The sequence below is a fragment of the Hippopotamus amphibius genome, chromosome 2 (assembly GCF_030028045.1).
Source record: "Hippopotamus amphibius kiboko isolate mHipAmp2 chromosome 2, mHipAmp2.hap2, whole genome shotgun sequence".
Lineage (NCBI taxonomy): Eukaryota > Metazoa > Chordata > Mammalia > Artiodactyla > Hippopotamidae > Hippopotamus > Hippopotamus amphibius.
The window spans coordinates 5,562,720-5,582,733 of record NC_080187.1 but is presented as its reverse complement, the minus strand read 5'-3'; the positions used below and the strand labels follow the sequence as shown (position 1 = coordinate 5,582,733).

The 20,014-nt window shown below is 43.0% G+C and overlaps 1 protein-coding gene and 1 non-coding gene across 4 annotated transcripts in view; both read left to right on the top strand.

Moving 5' to 3' along the window:
- NUP214 (nucleoporin 214) overlaps positions 1–20,014 on the top strand; it is a 101,489-nt gene that overhangs the window by 66,945 nt on the left and 14,530 nt on the right. For 2 of the 3 annotated variants that reach the window (XM_057720360.1, XM_057720362.1), the window contains exons 27-30: positions 1,381–1,471; positions 3,784–3,845; positions 6,117–7,937; positions 9,736–9,806. In XM_057720360.1, the coding sequence (XP_057576343.1) occupies positions 1,381–1,471; positions 3,784–3,845; positions 6,117–7,937; positions 9,736–9,806 (2,045 nt within the window). The remainder of the gene's footprint in view (positions 1–1,380; positions 1,472–3,783; positions 3,846–6,116; positions 7,938–9,735; positions 9,807–20,014) is intronic. The other variant, XM_057720361.1, reaches the window with a different exon arrangement.
- On the top strand, positions 13,068–13,202 carry LOC130847246 (small nucleolar RNA SNORA48). The gene has a single exon (XR_009052030.1). It is a non-coding gene; the product is annotated as a small nucleolar RNA SNORA48 (small nucleolar RNA).

Here is a 20,014-nt window from a genome sequence, read left to right as displayed (position 1 = left end):
TTAGCATGACTTGCAAAGAAATTTCTAAGATTTGTCATTCAATCATGATTGTGAAATATTCTCTGTCCTTGCTAGATATTTCCTTCTGTCTTCACTTGATGGAAACAGAGTTTTTTTGAGTAGAAAAATTTCCCTGAAAAATACTATTTAAGAGTTTGCAAAAACTTTCTTTTAAAAAAATGCATTTCTGAAACCTCTATACAATAATTCCTTTATTAATTAATAATGGAAATACCTTCATTGTTTTTCTGATTATAAAAATATTACAGGTCCACAAAAAGTCTATGGTGTAGAGCTATATAAAAACGAAAGCTACTCTGTGAGGTCCCTGTTCCAGAGATGACAGCCCTCAACGATTTGATATATATCTCTTGGGGTTTAATGTGTATCTTTTGTTTTTTTAAACAAAAATAGCCATATCCTATATGTATTGATGTGTAATCTGTTTCCCTGCCCCCCACCCCCATTAAAAATATCGTGTTCATCTTTCCAGATCTGATGCAACTCTACCTCACTCATTTTAATGGTAGTCTAGGACTTCACTGTACAGTTGTACCTTGTTAAGTTTTACCACTACTCTGCTGATAGCTTAAATTGTTTTTAATTTTTCAAGATTATAAGTAAGTCTGCCTTGGGTCTCGTTATACACGTCACATTGTATTATAGTGGTTTTTTAGATACTTTTACAAATATTTACCCCATACTTACTTAAAGAGAAGGTGCTTTTTCTTACTGTTTGGTTTGGTTTGGTGTGATTTGGGCTTTTTAAATGTAATTCCCCGAGTCCCCTCCTCCTTTTAAAAGTGGAGTGATGGGGGAGAGATTGTAGGTAATGCCCCAGACTATTGATAAGTAGTTATAGTGAATGTGAGAAGGATGATGGGTTGCACTTTTAACTCTCTCCATTGTCTATATTACAGCAAAGAAAGAAAGAAGGAAAGAAAGAAAACTATTATTTAAACGCAAGTCTATGGAAAATGCAGAAATGTGGAGAGAAAGCATATAGCCATGAAGTCACTACATGGAGATATTGAGTTAACCTAACCTATTTCTCTTTGGATTTTTTTTTTTCCCCTTTGGTATATGTTACTTTTCCGAAATTGTAAAAGCTGCTTTTAAAGCCTTAAATTTGAACTGCACTCCAGTTATTTTGATCTGTTTTCTGGAAAGGAGAAAATGTAGCCTGTCTTGGTTTGGAATTGACAGTGACTGAGCCAAAGAGCAAGTGCAGAGACCCTGAGCACAACGTAGGCAACACTCACCACGGCTGCAAGCGCATGACCTGTGGCTGCGGTCTGCACGGCACCATGCATTCGGTGCCACAGAGAATTAAACTGAAATGGTGTTTCTGTCTTTTTGTAATGTTCTTATTTTTTTCAGGACCAGTGGCAACCAAAATAGAAACAGCTGTGACTTCTACCCCGTCTGTTGTCGGGCAGTTCAGCAAGCCTTTCTCATTTCCTTCATCAGGGTCAGTAGTGAGCTCGAATTTCCTGGCGCATCACCAGCAGCCTGTAGATAGCCTCCCCAGGTCCTCCAGTCAGCAGGTGTACTTATGTGAAGCCAGAGTTCTTAATGCTACAGGGATGCGTTTGATGATAGTGGCAGTAGCATAACATTCCAATGTAAATCTGTTTCCCCTTTTTGATCCGAGTCTATGCATGTGTTATTACATATTTGTTTATTTGTTTTGTTTTTTAGGATGAGTCTCATTTTCTTTGGGTAGTGGGTCCATGGTTGATCTAGTTTATCACACTGAGATATTTTCATTCTGACACCATTTGGGGGCTGGATGAGACATCTGGATTGGCTTTGCTGCCCCGAGAGGTTGCGTTATATGAAACTTCTGAGAGATCAAGACAGTAGCCATTTGAAAATTTGGGCTTTATATAGATGTGAGGAAATCCATTTCTGTCTCATTTTTTAAAAAGTAATGATGGCTATGCTTGTCAGGTTGAGTCCTTTTTAAACCCTCATTCCAACAGAGCTTTTATTTTTATTTATTTTTTTGCGAAATTGTAGGTTTTTTAAATTAATTTTTATTGGCGTATAGTTGCTTTACAATGTTTCTTTTTTGTTATTATTAGTTATCTATTTTATACATATTAGCACATATATGTCAACCGCAATCTCCCAATTCATCCCCACCCCCCCCACCCCCGCCTTTTCCCCCAAGGGGAACTTTTATTAACTTTGAAGGGAGAGTTCCTTTTCTCTGTGCTACGAGCACTCATCTTGAAACCTGTGACAGTTGCCAAAGCGTCTTTCCCCTTCAGGGGTGGAGTTAGACTCTGGGTGGCTGAGGTAAAAACCTGTCCAAAGATTGTTTTTACCATGAAGAGTTGCGCGTTCAGTTCTATTAGAAAAGCCTCTTAAGCTCTTTCAGTTTATGCTTTTGTAACTGAAATCATACTGACCACAATTCTCTCTTCCCTGATGTGAACTTGTCTCTTGAATGTCCTTCAACCTAACACCTTAAGAGAAAGGAGAGTGTTAGAGTAGAACTTGAGGGGGAAATTGTATATATTTTGCTGTGAGTCATTGTGTTTTCTACTTCCCAAAGGTAGTTTGGAACAAATTTTAAAGAGAAGGGCGGTGCCAGGAGTCACTGCATTTTTTAATCACTCTTTCCTTCTGTGAGCAGATAGTCGTCCTCCCATTTTTAAAATCACCCGAAAAGGTTTGGGCCAGCGGCTTACCTCTGCTAGATAAAATTTCTTCACTAAGGTTGAGACAAAGAAAGAGAATTGTTTTATTTTTTAACGTGATAAAATGCATAACACATCTTCTTAGGTGGTCTTGATCCATTTGATGAAGCCGAAGTCCAGTCCTTACTGTTACTTACTGTATTTGATATGCTTGGTCCATTCTATTTTAAAGCTATGTAGTATTTTTTAAATTTGCTATTTGAGCTTTTCTCACAGTGAGTAGTCCATTCTGGCTCAGCTTGTGCTGCGTTTTCTTCTTTGGCTGTGGTGTCTTCACTCATGGTGTAAGGAAAATATACAGAAGGAGAGGAGGTACCCCCCAAAAAATAAAAGTACCCCCCCAAAAAAATAAAAAAAATAAAAAAAAGGAGAGGAGGTGATGAAAAGAATCAGAAAAGCTTTTGAGGGGAGTTCCCAGGTGGTCTAGTGGTCAGGATTCGGCGCTCTCACTGCCGTGGCCCGGGTTCCATCCCTGGGCAGGGAACTGAGATCCCTCAAGCTCGAGGTGCGGCCAGAATTTTAAAAAGGAAAGTAAAGAAAAGTTCTGAACCAAATTTCCCAGCCTGGAACTAAGCGTTCTGTCGGACGGCAGAGACCGTGGCTTCTGTTTCGTGCTGTCCATCGTCTCCCCCGTGGCGTGCACTCTCCTGACGGCTCTTTGGTCTCGGACTGGGTCATGGAGGCCATCCAGCCTGTCTCATCTCCCTCACCAGGCGGGCCCATCTGCTCTGGCCACTGTACCCACAGGCGCCTTCCTAGTGCGTTTCTACCACTCCTTTGCTTTCCTTAGAATAGGTCCCCACCCCAGCCTCCATCCTGGCAAGCCCAGCCGTTCCTCCAAGCCTTCTCACCTGCTTCCCCCATCTTGCTTCACCCACAAGTTGCCTCTCCCCGCCTAGAGAGCTTCGCTCTGCTGCTTCAGAGATCATGTGCTTTTACTTTGTTGACGTTTATCTTCTAGATTGTAAGTCCCTCGAGAGCAGGTTGTGTGAATATGTTATAAAATGTACTATTAAAAGCGCAGTGTTGTACCTTAGGTTTGTTCATTTTTGACTTCTTTTCTTCCACTCCCTAGGACTGGCTTTAATTTTGGGATAATCACACCAACACCATCTTCTAATTTCACTGCCGCACAAGGTACAGTCTCTGTGTTGCATAGCGTTACTTTTGTGTTTCCCCCTAAAGTGCAGGTTTTGGGGGCAGATGCGTTGACATTTTACTTGCTGCTGCATCTTGCCTAAAGTAGCTGCAGTTAGCCTGGTGTTGATATTATGCGTTAGAAATAGGCTAGATGTACGAAACTGTAGGGAAGGGCTTCTATCTTCATAATTAAGAACAAGGAAAGGATTTGCTTCTAGAAAAGCAAGGCTGTGCTTTCAGTGTGAATGTTTACATGTGAATTAGAATTCTTTCTCCATCTTTTTCATATGTCATTTAAAACTATCAAATTATAGGATGAGATAGACATAGTACTATAGAAATAAAAGGCTGAACTTGTCTTTTTCCTTGATAACCTATCAGAAAGCACACTGGTCCCATGTATATTGTTACAGATCTACCAACCGGCATCTTTTTAATGTTTAAAAGAACTTGAGGACCTATAAGGAAATGAAATGTATTTTTTAAGTGCCTTCCAGTTCTCAGTTTAGGTAGTTGTTTACTTTTATTTTAAAAAGAAAGCTTTTATTATGAAAGTGATATGTTCTAGAATCACACATTGTACCCTTCACCATTGCCATTTTGTTGTATTTCCTTCTGGGGTTTTTGCTTCCGCCTTATTTCATTTAACAAAATCTCTTCTGAATTTTCCAGTATTATTGAAAATCTTGTATAAATGTCACTTTTAATGGCTACATAATTTCTGTCTTGTGGATATGCCATAATTTCTTTACCCATCCACCTAGTGGACATCTAGGCTCTTTCCAGGTTTCCCTGTAATAAATAAGACAGTGACCATCTTTCATCTCTTCATTCAACGCATATTTTTATGTGTGCTTTCTATGTGCCAGCCCAAGTGGTAAGAGTTTTTTAGTGAAAAAGGGATCTCCTAAAATCTCTTAGAGGGAGATTAGGGAGCTGAAAGCGTAGCCGACTTCCTACACCTGGTCAGTGTGTGGCACTTAAAAGGTTGTTGATTTCATTCCTTACTCCCTGGAACAGTGATTCCTAAACTGTTCTGCCCACTTAGATATGGCCAAATAATCTCAAGGCCCACCCTCTCCCTAGTCTCACTTTCTAGAAAAAAAAAAAATGTTATAAAAAGATTGGAGAGGAACAAAATAATTGTCAAAAATCCTAAGTGAAATAAATTAGGAGTAAAACACAATAATAATTCCATAAACATTTTCATTAATACGAGAGTAGACAACAATCCAAAATCACAAGCAACTCAGTACAACACCAGTGTTTCAAAGAGGGCTTTCTGGAGATTATCCAGTTAGTAGGGACTTTGCAGTGTTCCCAGGAGTTTGTGATAGACAGACTTCTTAAAACAGCATGGAGTTAGAAACATTAACCAGCATTTGCAGTAGGCCAATTTCAGTTTGTAAATAACAAATTTTAGTTAGTCTTCTTTATTGACCATTTTTTTGACCAGGCCTTGTGAGTGCTTTACCTGTATTTCAATTAATCTTTGTAACAACTCTGTAAGGTACATACTATTATTATCTCTGTCTTCCAAATTAAGAAATTGAAACCCAGAGAAGTCAATTAACTGTTCCAGAGTCACACAGCCCGCAAGTGGCAGAGCACCCAGCCTCAGAGCCCACCCATGTCCTTGACCAGGAGGCCACACAGCCACTGTGAAAGCACTTAGTGAGGAGAGCACTAGGAAGTAGCCCTTAATTATAGGTAAAAATGATTGCCTGTGAATTGACACTTTGTCCATGAAACCAAAGGAGGAATTCCCTGGTGGTCCAGTGGTTAGGACTCTGTGCTCTCACTGCCAAGGGCCAGATTCAGTCCCTAGTTGGAGAACTAAGATCCCACAAGACGCATGGCGTGGCCAGGGGGGAAAAAAAAGGGAAAAACTTCTATTTGGGATCAATTCCTGGTCTGTCAAGAGGTCCATAGAGAATATCATTGAGGTACACACACACAGGGGGAAGTGTGGGAAGAGGCCCTTTTTCTCTTTTGGACCACTAGGTTAATTTCACGTACTCTAGATAGAGGTGTATTTGTTATGATTTAATGGTCATGAAGAGAACGTTGCTTCATCTCACCTCAGTGAAATGACTCAGAGCTAACGTTCCTGCGGAGAAGCTCTCGTTCTGTCTGCTGCTGTCAACACAGGCTGTCCCTACTGGGATCAAGGGAGGAGAGAGGCTTTGGCTTAGAAAAGTCAGTGAGACTGTGATAGGTCATGTTTTGTGAAATCCAACCCATTTCCTAATTTCTATTTCTTGCTAGGAACAGCACCCCCCAGTAAAGAGTCAAACCAGCTGGACGCGTTCTCCTTTGGCGGGGGAGGCAAACCTTTTTACGAGACAGTTCCTGAAAGCTCACCTCCCTCGGGAATGGCGACGTCCAGCAGCACCGGGGCTGCCATCGCTGCTCCAGGAGAGTCTGCTCCGTCCAGCTGCAGACCCGTGGCACCTTCTGGAATCGCTCTTACCACCCCCTCCAGCAAGCTGGAAGCTCCGCCGTCCAAGTTGGGGGAGCTTCTGTTTCCAAGTTCTCTGGCTGGAGAGACTCTAGGAAGTTTCTCAGGACTGCGGGTTGGCCAAGCAGATGATGCTACCAAGCCAGCCAGTAAGGCTTCCTCCCCGAGCATGCCTGGTGCTAGCGCACAGCCCACCAAGACTTCAGCTGTCTCCTCCGGGTTTAGTTTCACAGGCCCTGCGGTGCTGGGGAAGCCCGCGGAGCCTCCCGTGACCTCCTCCACGGCCACCACCACGGCGGCACCGTTGCCGGCAGCTGGCCCCAGCCCCAGCCCTTCCTCGACGGGCATCTTTGGCAGCCTGCCCCTCACCAGTGCGGCACCCTCCGGGGTAATCAGTTTTGGGGGGCTGTCTCTAAGCAGTAACAAGACCAGTTTTTCATTCGGAGGCCAGCAGACAAGTAGTACAGCGCCCTCCTCTGCCCTGCCGCCTGCTGCCGCGGCCACACCCCTTCCTACGTCACTCCCCACCTTGTTTGGCAGCCTCCTGAGTTCAGCCTCTGCTCCGACCCTGCCCACGTCCTCTGGTAAAAGCACCGAAACAGCCACATCATCGGCTTTGCCCGAGAAGCCAGGCGGTAGCGAGGCCCCCACGTCGACAGGCTCCCTCCTGGGGCCGCCGCCGGCAGCCCTGCTTCCCTCGGCTCCTGCTCCGGCTTCTGACTCTGCGAAGAAAGAGCCCGCGCTCGCCCAGCCCGCGGTCAGCAGCCCTGGCGCGGCGGCGGCCAGTACCACCGTCCCGGCGCCTTCCGCAGAGGCCCCGGCGGCAGCCACCGGCGGCCCAGACGTCAAGACAGAGCCTCCGGCCCCGGCCGCCAGCCTCCCCGTGCCCGGGCAGACCGCCGGCCCTGCCCCTGTCGAGCCCGTGGCCCCAGAGGCGGCCAGAGCCGCCGCCGCCACCTCCGGTGCGGTTCCCGGTGTCAGCCCAGGCCCGGCCGCGGAGGGCGCGGTGTTCGGGGCGGTCACCTCTGGCTCGTCTGGCTTTACCCAGCCGCCCGCCGCCAGTTCCAGCTCGGCTTTCAGCCAGCTCCCCAGCCACACGGCCACGGCCCCCTCGGCCACCCCCATGTTCGGGCAGGCAGCCGCCAGCACTGCCCCCAGCCTGTTCGGGCCGCAGACGGGCAGCATCGCCAGCACGGCGGCCACCGCGCCGCCGGCCAGCAGCTCGGGGTTCGGCAGCCCGGCGTTTGGCACCACGGGCCCCGCGGTCTTCGGGCAGACGAGCTTCGGGCAGGCCCCGGCCTTCGGGCAGTCGACCAGCAGCCCCGCGAGCAGCTTTTCCTTCAATCAGCCCGGGTTCAGCTCCGTGCCTGCCTTTGGGCAGTCCGTGTCCTCCACCCCCACGTCCACCAGCGGGAACGTCTTCGGTGCCTCTTCGAGCACCAGTAGCTCCAGCTCCTTCTCGTTCGGACAGTCTTCTGCCAACACCGGAGCGGGACTGTTTGGCCAGAGCAACCCTCCTGCTTTTGGTCAGAGTCCCGGCTTTGGGCAGGGAGGCTCTGTGTTTGGTGGCACCTCGGCCTCCACCACGACAGCCGCATCCTCTGGGTTTAGCTTTTGTCAAGCTTCAGGTAAGATTTTAGGGAACATCTTTACTTTGTTGTCCTCTGTATTATTTGAAACATTTGCAACAAATCTGCATTACTTTGGTGACTAAAAGAAAAGGAGGGAAAACAGAAGAGGCTCTGGAAAGTCCAGAAGGGAGCTCGGACACTGGCAGTCTCGGGCATTTCTTTGGTTTAATCACTGTGGCTCCAGTTTTGCTTCTCAGCAAGTTTTCCACTCTCCTTGTCACCAGAGTGCCAGTTTCATGGGGGAGAAAAACAAGTTTAAAGTCATTGCAAGTAATGAATGACTCATAAGTAATGAAATTTCAGATTTGGAAGGTGCTTTAGAGGTCATTATGTCCAAAACTGTCAAGCCTTGAGGTGACTGATCTGATGTCATTTAGTGCCAGTAGTGGAGTCAGGACTAGACTCCAGAGCTTCTCATCCTCGGCCACTGCCCCACCAATATTTCATATTTCCTCGGATGCCATCTTGCTTCCCAGGAGGGCAGATAGTTACATTTGAGAAGTTGGATTTTTTTCGATTTTCAGTGTAATTTTTTTTTTAAACAAATCTTTAAATTTTACTAACTTTGAAAGTAAAACGTAATCCTCACTATTGCATGTCCAGTCTCAGCAGCTGCTTTTACTCTTCAAACCAATAGACAGGACAATTCGAAAATCTTCTCTAATTTTCCTTTCTCCGTGGTTATCTTATGAAAGGTATTTCTTCAGGCAGGCTCGGGGAGGGGGGTGGGGCTCAAAGATCAATGATTTCTTGGTGGACAGGATTATAGATAACTGCTGAAACATTCCTTTGGTGATAATTTACTTGAAACTGGTTCATAATTTATTAGAAAGAAAGGCTTTTCCTTCCTGCCTTCAACAAATGTTAAGCTCCCACTGTGTTCCACTACAAGAACACAGTGGTGCAAGACAGTTTGGAGGTCCACCTGATGCCCTGTGAAGAGGCTGGTCGGCCTGTTTGGGTGATGGGAAATGTAGTAAGTTGGTATAGGGAACGGGCAGGGAAAAGGCCTTGTAGGTCTTAAAAGAGAGGAGGGTAGTCAACACTGTTGCTAGTGAATCTGTTGTTCTGCAGTCAAAACTTGAGACTCCGCATTCACAAGTATAATCAAAACTATTTCAGTACAACTGAGAACCTCTGAAAAACTCTTCTTTCCTGCAGTAGCTAGGTGGCAGGACACCTGAGCAGCCCCCTCCAGCCCTGGTTGAGGAACTGAGGCCTGCCTGAGCTCCCTTGTCTAGACCAGTAGCAGAAATAAGCACGGAACTCTTGTCTTCTAACTCCTTGTTAGGGTTCTTTGGTTATAAAATACAGTTCTGCCTGGTTTTCCCAGGCCCTGTGCAACTCATCACCTCAACCATGTGATGCCACCTAGAAGAGAGATAAGCTACCCTGAATGAATCTGGTATTTGAGATTAGAGGAAACCAGGGAGTAGGAATATTCGTGATATTAAGTCAGTCATTGGAAACACTTCTTGGCAGCTGTGCATCTAGGGGAGAGCTACTCTGAGAGTCCTCACCCTGGGGTTTGGTAGGAGACGAGGATTCAGTCCTTGGGACTTTGGGACTTTTTTTTTTTAACTGTCATAAAATTTTAGCAATGAAAAAAAGGTTTTTAAGATATTTACTCGTAATTTCCTCCATTTCCTAGATAGGAAAACAGATTTTATTCATGGGTTGATTTATTATGAGGTACTTTAGCACACCTAAATGCTGTTTAAAAAACAAAAAATAAGACTTCGATATTCTAGAAGGTTCATCCAAATTAATCTTTTGCTATCTTTTTATTTTATAGGTTTTGGGTCTAGTAATACTGGTTCTTTGTTTGGTCAAGCAGCCAGTACTGGTGGAACAGTCTTTGGCCAGGTAAATATGGATGTTTGCCTCTGTTCGTGTTGACATATATCAAACCCATTTGCGTTGTTCCTGTAGGATGTAATCAGCTGTGTTCTGTGCCCAGCCCCAGCAAACAGCCCTGTGGTTCTCAAGCTCTGCCTTCTGTAGCTCCCTTGGGGACACAGAAGTCTTAGCCTCTGATTTGAGAGAATCACTCCAGTTTTGATCCTTGTGTGAAAGTCCTCTCGGAAAGCACGTTAAAGAACATGCCTGATTTCCATCCATCTTCTGCCTGCTGTGAGGCCAGGGATTGGCAAACTATGGCCATGTGATAAATCTGCTCTTTGGCTTTTTTTTTTAAGGCCATTGAGCGATGAGGTCTTTTTTTGTTTTTGTTTTTTGTTTTTAAGTGGTTGTTTAAACAAGAAGAAGAAGAATATGCAATGGATACTGTATACGGCCCCTGTGCTAAGTGATACGTAGTCCAGGGACTCCTTTTGGTGACCTGAGCTCTTTCAGTTTGTCTAGCTAGTGGTTATCTTTGGGCTGGGTGTGGTTTTAAGTGCCGTACACACATTGACTCATGGAATCACTAAGTGCTCGTAGAAGGTAGTGCTGTTATTATCCCCATTTGACAGATGAGGACACAGAGGACCCAGGGGGTTAAATTTACTGTTATAAAAGCCAGCTGCTTTTAGATCATAGCAATAACCTCATGAGGAGTCCTTCCAAAGAAAGGTAATCTGATATATTGGAAGTGATTTTGACTTTCTAAAGGTGAAGCTGGTATTTGTCCAGTTGTTAAGAAAATGGTAGCCATGTTATATGTTTCTTCCAAGTCGTCAATAGGAGATTTTCTTTATCACCTTTTCCCTTAGAAGATGGGCTCTGCCCTAATTGGTGATCCTTGACAGAGAAACGGAACTTCTGATTCTGAAGTTACCCACTGGAAACAGCTGAAAATGGCTATAGGTAAAACATAAAAACCATAGTTCCAAAAGTACTTATAAGCTAACATGGTATTTTATGAGACCACATTAAAGGGAAAATGGGAACCTATAAAAGTGAGTGGAGCACAGAAGCCAGTTCTGCCGTGAGAGCATCTGCTCACCTGAGAGCACCTGAATTTCCCATGTTAACAACCCCAAAGGGCAGAGGGCCAGACATCGTTCACTAAGATGTGCACGAAGTGGGAGAGCTAAAAGAGACCCCCCCCACTGCACGCGATGCCGCCAGGTCCACCGGTCCCGGCTTGAGAATGAGCTCGACCTGATCCGAGGGTGGCAGTGTCTCCAGATGTCTGGCAGAACAGCACAGACCACTCTGAAGAAGAGGAACTTTAGGCCTCAGATCATTTTTAAGATCATTGATTCCCACACGTAAAGTTGTCACAACAGGAAATAAGGAACTATGATCAAGAGCCAGAATAAACATGAGACACATATTTGCAAAGACTTCCTAGACTATGAAACAGCTGTGTTTTACATGTCAAAAAGAAATAAAAGGCAAACTTGAAGATACCAGTGAAGAGTAGGAAATTATAAGAAGTGTCATAGCAGCTTTGAAAAAGAACCAAATAGAACTTCTAGAAAAATATAATAATTAAAATTTTAAATCAGCAGATTAGACCCAGCTGAAGAGAACAGTAAACTACTAGATCGTGTATCAGGGAACCTTTTCTTTAAAGGGCAAGATGATAAATAGAGAGCTGCAGACTGCTCCTGTGACAGCTACGCAGCTCCACCATTGTGGCGCAGAAGCAGCCACAGACAGCACAGAAATGAGTGAGTGTGATTATTTCCACACAAATAAAGCTTTATTTATAAAAATAGATGGCGGGCTGGATTTGGCCCATGCGCTATAGTGTGCTGAGCCTTGAACTAGAGGGTCGGATTAAGTTATCTGGAATTCATCGTGGAGAGCATAAGAGGTGGAAAATACAAAAGAGAAAGCAAAAATGCTAAAAGAGAAAATCTCACATACATTTAATCAGAAGGAGAAGAGAGAGACTGTATGGCAATATGAGAAGAGAAAAAGACAGATTTCCAAACCAACAGAAAACAGTAACCCACAGATTCAGAGGTCCAACAAATACCAAGCAGAATGTGTAAAAGGAAATTGAATCCAAGACCTGCCATAGTGAAACTGCAGAACTACTAATATAAAATATTAAAAGCACTCAGAAAAAAGACAAGTTACCTTCAAAGGAGTAACAGTTGGACTAACAGCTGAGTTCTCAGCAGTGACCATGAAAACCAGAGACAGTCCACCTACCTAGGATTTCTGAACCCAGCAAGAAACATCTGTACAGAGTGAAGTGAAATCAAGACGCTTTGGGGCAGATACTGAGCGGATTTATGTCTAGCAGACCTGAAAGAAATTCTAAAGGTTATTCTTCGGGCAGAAGGAAAATTTGACCTCATTGAAATTACAGCTTTCTTAATTTTATGGTAAAACAAACCATGAAATAGGAAAATTGTAGCCTATATAACCAACAGAGTAATCGTATTGAGAATATATAAACAATACAAATCAAAAAGAAAAAAAGACAACTGCATCCCCATCAAAATGGTTAAAAATGAAGGTCTGATGATACCCAGGACTGGGGAGGAAGCAGAGCAACTGGAACTCGCACAGAGCGGGAGTGAAAGTTCATAGAAGCACTTTGGTATCAAAACTAGGTACACGGAATCCCTGCAGCATATCTGCTCTAGGTGTGTAACCCACAGAAACGAGTGCCTTTGTTCACCAGAAGGTACGGAGAAGAATGTTCATAGCGGTGTATTCGAAACAGCTAAAAACAGGATACAACCCCAAAGCTTCTTAGCTGAAGAATGGGTAAATAAATTGTGGTGTATTTATCCAGCCGAGTGCTCCGAGCAGTGAAATAAGATGCACTGCTCCTATGCGGAACAAAACGGGTGCACCCCACACGCAGTGTTAAGTGAAAGACAAAGACACAAGAGGACATACTGTTGTTACCTAGGAGTCAAGTACAGGCAAAACTTAGCTATCATGGTAGAAATCAGGATGGCGGTTACTCTTAGGACATTAAAAGTGGGGTACAGGGGAGCCATCGAAAGTACTAACAGTGTTTGATGTCTTAAGTGTTGAACGTCATAAACAGTTATACGTCAAAATTCATTGAGCTCTCTACTTATAACACTTAATAGAAAACACAATGGAAAGATAAAGGACAAGAGGCTTCATAAAAAAGGATAGTGTTGCTTATACAACATTGTGGAATGTACTTAATGCCACTGAATTACACACTTAAGCTGCTTAAAATGGTGCTGCTGACCTAGGTAGAGTGGCACCTGGTGGCTGGTGCCTGTCTCACATCAGCCAGGGACAAAGCGACTCCTTGTTTGTCCCGGCTTGGCTTTTGGTCTGTGCCTATGCCTGGTTCCTGCCCTGTACACATTGGGGGAAAAAAGCTTAAAATGGTAAGTCTCATGTATATTTTACCACAATTTAGAAAAAGAGAAATAAGAAAACTTTTGTTTTTAAAAGGATAGCCAGAGGACCATAAACATAGTCAAAGTAATTAGTAACATAAGTTAAAACCACAAAGAGATACACACCTGTAAGACAGCAAAAATTTAGAAGCCCAACAGTATCAAATGCCAGCAAGTGTGCAGAGCAGCAGAACTCACATACACTTAGTCGGGGTGTAGGTTGGCACAGTCACCCTGGAAGTAGTTTGGCGTGATCTAGTAAGCCCTGCAGTTCCACTCCTAGTTGGTTCCTTAGAGAAACTGACACATCTGTGCGCAAGGATACGTTATAATAAGTGAAGACTAGAAGCTACTCAGATGTTGTGGACGTTCCATTGGGTAGATGCACTTGTGGTATTCTGTAGTGGAATGTTACTACACTGTGAAGTAGAGTTCTGAAAATGAACAAATTAGAGCTACGTGGGTAACTTTTACAGGCATACAGCCTTTCTCTCTCTCACAGGCATAATTTGAGCCAAGAGATTAAAAGCTTACTGTGACAAACTCCATACTGGTTACCATCCCACACCTCATGTTATTCCTTCACAGGAATTATGTTTGCAACTGGAGAGGCTAGAAATTCAAATGCATTTTTTTCTGTCGTGGGAGGGGCCTTATCTGTTACAGCCATTGCTGTATCCTCAGTGCTTAGGACTGTGGCCAGCATAGGATAAGCACTGTAAAAACGAACGAATCTTCAGGTAGTAGGAGTAGTCTCAGAAAAATGTAAGGATACGAGGTAGATTCTGGCCAGGGTATAGAAGAACTTCATTTCCATCATAATACCAAGAAAAATCCAGATAGTATGAAAACCACACTAATTCTGTGGGTATTAGAATTACCTAGTGCTGTGTAGCAAATTACCTCAAAACTTAGCATTCTCCGGTGGTTGGCTTGGCTGTTAATTCTGACCTTAGCTGGAACTCTTGGCTACAACTTCTACGTGTGACTTCTTTGCGCAGCCTGGGCTTCTTTACAACATGGTAGCTGGGGAAGAATATTCCAAGAATATTCCAGGGAAGAATATTCCAGGGGAGAATATTCCAAAGAAAGAGGGAGCCAGGCAGAAGCTGCCTCAAAGATTACAGAGCATCATTTATGCTGCATCTTCTTGTTCAAGACAGTCACAAAGTCCCACCCAGGTTCAAGGGAAGGGGAGTAGACTTCACCTCTTGCTCTAGAAGAGCATTTAGGTCTGGAAATATTACTGTGCCCATCTTTGGAAACTATAATTTGTCACAATAGGACTACATGGCAGAAAGCCTTGTTGAATTGATTTCCAGAGAGAGGAGTTAATTGTAGGTGAGCTTGATGGTACAGCAGCTTTTGGAGGCAAATATCAGATCTGGGTTTGGGAAAGTGGAAGAGAGGCTTGCTGAAGGAAATTTACTGTCTGGAGAAGAAGCCAGAGGAAGCTATTGGCAACGATGAGGGCAAACAGATGATTGATAAGCACACAAAAAGGCAATCAATAGTATTATAAACATCAGGAAAATGAAAATCAGAACCGTGAGATACCATTCCACAACCACTAGGAGGCCTATAATTAAAAAACAACAACAAAGAATAATAAGCATTGACAAAGATATGGAGAGTTTGGAACTGTCATATATTGGTGGTTGGAATGGAAAATGGTGCAGCCATTATGGAAAACGGGTTCCTCAAAAAGCTAAACATAGAACTGTCCTGTGACCCAGCAGTGGAACTCAAACAGACCCTTGCTCACCAATGTTCACTGCAGCACTGTTCACAGTGGCCAAAAGACGGAAACAGCCCAGCGTTCAGCAACGGGTGATCAGATAAACAAATGTGGTCTCTTCTTACGTAGAAATATCATTCAGCCTTCAAAAGGAATGAGGTTGTGACTCATCTCACACATGGATAAATCGTGAATACATTGTACCAAGTAAAATAAGCCAGATATAAAAGGACAAATATTGTATGATTCCACTTGTATGAAATATTTAGAATAGGTGGATCCAGAGAGCCAGAAAGTAGATTGGAGCCTGCCAGAGGCTGGGGCAGGAGGGTACTAGGGAGTTCTTGTTTAATGGTTATAGGATTTCGGTTGTGGTGATGAAAACATTTTGGAAATAGATAGTGGACATTGTTGTACAACATTGTGAATGTAATTAATACCATTCAGTTGTATACTAAAAAATGATTAAAATGGCATGTTTAATGTCACATATTTTACCACAATTTTTAAAACTTAAAGATGTAATACACCAAAACCATTGAATTTTATACTTTAAATCAGTGAGTTGTGTGGTATATGAATTATATCCCAATAAAGCTGCTTAAACACACACACACACACACACACACACACACACACAAATTGGAGTCTGAAAGACTTGCAAGTTCAGTATAAAAATCCTCTGTTCACCTCTCCCCTTATTTTGCTGAGAGAAAGAAAGTAAAGCAGAAGGATTTGCAGTCTTGCAACCTCCTGTTCTCTAAAACTGTTGAATCCAGAGGTAGCTCTGCAGCCCAACTGCCTCCTGGCTTCAGGCTCCAACACTTATATGACGAATAACCTAAACCCTAAGCAAAGACAGTATTTGGCTAACCAGAGGTGAGCTCGTTCTAAATCTGTGAACCAGTTCCCAGTCGGCTGAACAGTTAGTGAAATCTGGGTAATTGCATCCTCACTTTAGAACACAGATGAAAGAGTGGTTTCCCACTCTCTGGGGGAAACATTAGCATTCCTCAGTCACCACTACTGTTAAAGTCCAGTGTACGTAACGAACAAAAAAATTATGTAACATATGAAGAAGCAAAGTAAAGTGAAACAGGGGAACCACAATCGTGTTTTAGAAATGAGCAAAAAATAACCTACAGATGATCCAGTATTGGAACTAGCGGGCAGAGAGTTTGCAATAACCACTGTGCTCACATTTACAGGAAAATAAAAGAATGGTTGAATAAGGAATCTCAGGAGAGAAATGGGAATCACAGAAACAACAGAAAGTCAATCTGTATCTGAAGTTTAAATCTAGTATCTGCAATAAAAAACAATTAGACAGATTAAGTAGCAGAGTGCATGCTGCAGAAGAACAATGAACTTGAAAACATGTCAATAGAAATTACCTAAAATGAAGCTCAGAAAGACTGAAAAAAACTTGGATAGAACATTAGTGACCTGGGCCACAGTATCAGGCAATTCAACATAGTGTAATCAGAGCCCCGGAAGGACAGGAGACAGAACAGGAAAGAAAAAATTTTTTTGAAGAGACAGTGGCCAGGCTTTTTCAAATTTGTTGAAAAACAGGAATCCACAAATCCAAGAAACTCTGTGAACCTCAGAGTAAATACCAGAAAACCACCCCTGGACATAGCCTAGTTAAGCTTCTGAAAACCAAATACAGAAAGAAAACTTTTAAAGCAGCTAAAGAAAAAAGATCCATAACATAAAGAGAAACAATGTATTGTGCGGTTAATAGCAAGGTATTAACTGTATGATAGCCATAGGAAAAAGGGAAAAAGAATATCTTTGCTATCTTGGAGTAAATCAGTGCTTCCCAACCGCTATCGATTTTGCCCCCCAGGAGAATTTTACAGTCCCAACGTCTGGAGACGTGATCCTCATGAGTGGGGGATGCTACTGGCATCTAGTGGGTAGAGTCCAGAGATGCTGCTAAACATCCTGCAGCCCTCCAGGACAAAGAATTATGTGGCCCAAAATGTCCATAATGCCACGTGAAGAAACCATTAGGAAGACAAAGATTTCTCAGAACACAAAAAGCACCAACCATAAAAGAAGAAATTGAAAAACTAGACTTCCTTAAAATTACAAACTAATGTTCATCAAAAGACTTCGTTATGAAAATGAAAAGTCAGGGTAAAGACTGGGAGAAAATGTTTATACATTAAATAAACTAAAAGGTTTCTGCCCAGAATATATAAAGAACTCCTATGAATCAGAAATAAAAAGACAACTCAATTTTAATATAAGCGAAATACTTGGACAGATGCTTTATAAAAGAGGATATGCAGATGGCCAGTAAGCACATGAAAACTTGCTCACCATCGTTAGTCATCAGAGAAGTGCAGATTAAAACCACAAAATACTATGTCATACCCGTAGAATCACTGAGATTTAAGAACCAACAAGACCAAACGTGGAAAAGATCTAGAGCGACTAGATCTCTTAATGCATTGCTGGTGGGAATGTAAAGTGGTGTGGTCACTTTGGAAAACCATTTGGCAATTTCTCAGTAAGTTACACATATACTAATTTTATGGTTTAGCAATTCTCATCCTAGGTATTCACCCAAAAGAAAGGAAAATATATGTTCACAGACAGACTTCTATCAGAGTGTTTGCAGCAGCTTCAATAATGATAGACCAAACCTGGAAACAATCCAGATGCCCATCAGCAGAATAGTGGCCCTTGGCATCCTCACACAGTGGACCACTGCCTGGCAATGAAAAGGGAAGGACGACTCACAGTGCAGCCACAAGGATGGATCTCTAAAGCATGTGTCATTTCTAGCCAGGTCATTTAGGCAAGAGAATGAAATAAAGGCATCCAGGTTGGAAAGGCAGAAGTAAAACTACAGATCTGCGGATAACATGATCACGTATGTAGAAATCCCAAAGGAATCCACTACAGTACAACTAGAACCAATAAATGAGTCCAGCAAGTTTGCAAGATCAATATATAAAAATCAATTATATTTCTATAATTATTTGCCATATATTTCTACATTATATTTGCAACAAGCCATCTGAAAGTGAAATTGAAATTGAGAAAATTCCATTTTCAACATCATAAAAAGGAGTTAAATGCTTAGACATAAATTTAACAGAAGTGCAAAACATGTATTCTGAATACAATAAAACATTGTTTAAAGAAATAAAGGTGATCTGAATAAATGGAAGGACATCCTGTGTTTATAGATCAGAAGGTTTAACATTGTTAAAATGGCAGTAGAGAACCAGGACAGTGAAAATTAATGTGACACTCATGCAGGAGTTCAGAAATGAGCAAGACGGACAAAAGTGGCTAAAAGTGGCTGTGTCCACAGAGCTTACACTTGAAGGGGGTTGGGCGGGGTGTCACTCTGTATTAGAACAGTTTAATTTCCAAGAGTTTTCAGTACTGTGAAGACAGTAAAGCAGGGTGATGTGATAGTTATCAGGAAGTGCCTTTCTGAAAAAGTCTCATAAATGTCTCTTTTTACATTTATTTCTTTGAATTAGGATCGAGTCAGGTTCACTCACTGAGATTGGTTGATAGGTCTCTTCAGGCTCTTTGTCTACAAGTTGCCATGTCTGTCACTCTTATTTTTCCTCTTAATACAGCTGTTGACCAAAGCAGGTGGGTGATCCTGTGGAGATCCCTGTGGTGTAGCTTCCAAGTAACTTGGTCCTCTGTCCTCTGTCACTTCCTGTGAAACGGTGCTTGGGTCTGGCAGCTGGATGAGATTCACCGGGTTTTAGGCAATTTTATTAGGCTGAATCTTGAACACGAACTCCCTATTTAATGATATAAAGGAAGTGTCAGTTTTTTAGACACGCTAGTGTTATTATGGTTTATGTTTTAGAGCTTTATCCTGGAAGATCAGTGGATAAAGTGGTGAGATGTCTGGGATTTACTTCATACTAATAAAGGATGAGGGGACGAAAATGGGGCGCTGGGTAACACTCAACTGGCTGTGAGTTAATGCAGGGGTCTCCACCCCCCCGGGCCACGCAGTACTGGTCCGAGGCCTGTGAGGAACAGGGCTGCACAGTAGCAAGTGAGTGGCAGGCAAGCCAGCAAAGCTTCCTCTGCGGCTCCCCATCGCTCGGATCACCGCCTGAACCGTCACCACCCCCCACCCAGCCCCCGTCCAAGGAAGAATTGTCTTCCATGAAACCGGTCCCTGGGGCCGGAAAAGTCAGGGACCACTGAGTTAAGGGGTGAAGCTGGGTGATGGGCACATGGGTTCATTATGCTCCTCCATTTATACTTTTGAGATTTTCCATCATATAAAGTTTTAAAAACTATTGTTTATTGTAATTAGGATGAATGGGATACTCTAACCCGCTTCTGAGGATGCAGTAACTGTTGATTCACATCCACTTCAGTGAAGTGTTACTCACTTCTGTTCATTTCTACAGATATCCATGATTTTTCAGATCATATTTTTAAAAATACGTTGAACCATCTGAAATTGCTGGGTTTTGTGGGTTTGTTTTTTTTTTCTTGTAGGGTAAAAATGTCCGTATGTTGGCAGTTTCCTGTGTTTCAGCCTGGCACATGGAAGGCGGCTGAGAAGCCTGATGTTTTCTGTTTTCTGCTTGCATGCATGGTTGTCACGTCTTCATTCCTTTGAATGTCAGTTTACTAGTTATCAAAGCCTGTGCTCTTATGATTGGGTTTAAAACTCCAAGTTTTAAAAAGCTGTTACTTGTCAGTAAATGGTTGTAGTAAACGGTCACTGTTGTTTTTAAAGACGTTTAAAGGGGGGAGAAAAGGAAGAGAGACAAGCAAGTACATTAAGTACATTGCCCTCAGGTAAAAATTAGCTTGTCGTGTTCAAGGCACAAAAGACGGGTGTGACTGTACCAAGTGAGGGGGGTGATAAAAGACAATGCAGACAGGTGGAAGCGGCCAATCGTGTTGTCTTTCAGAATTTGTAAGCAGGAGGGAAGTGATTTGACTGCTGTTTTCAGGTATTACTCTAGCTGTGTGAACGCAGATCGTAGGGGAAGCAGGACGTCCGTGACGTTGTCGTATGGTCCAGACAG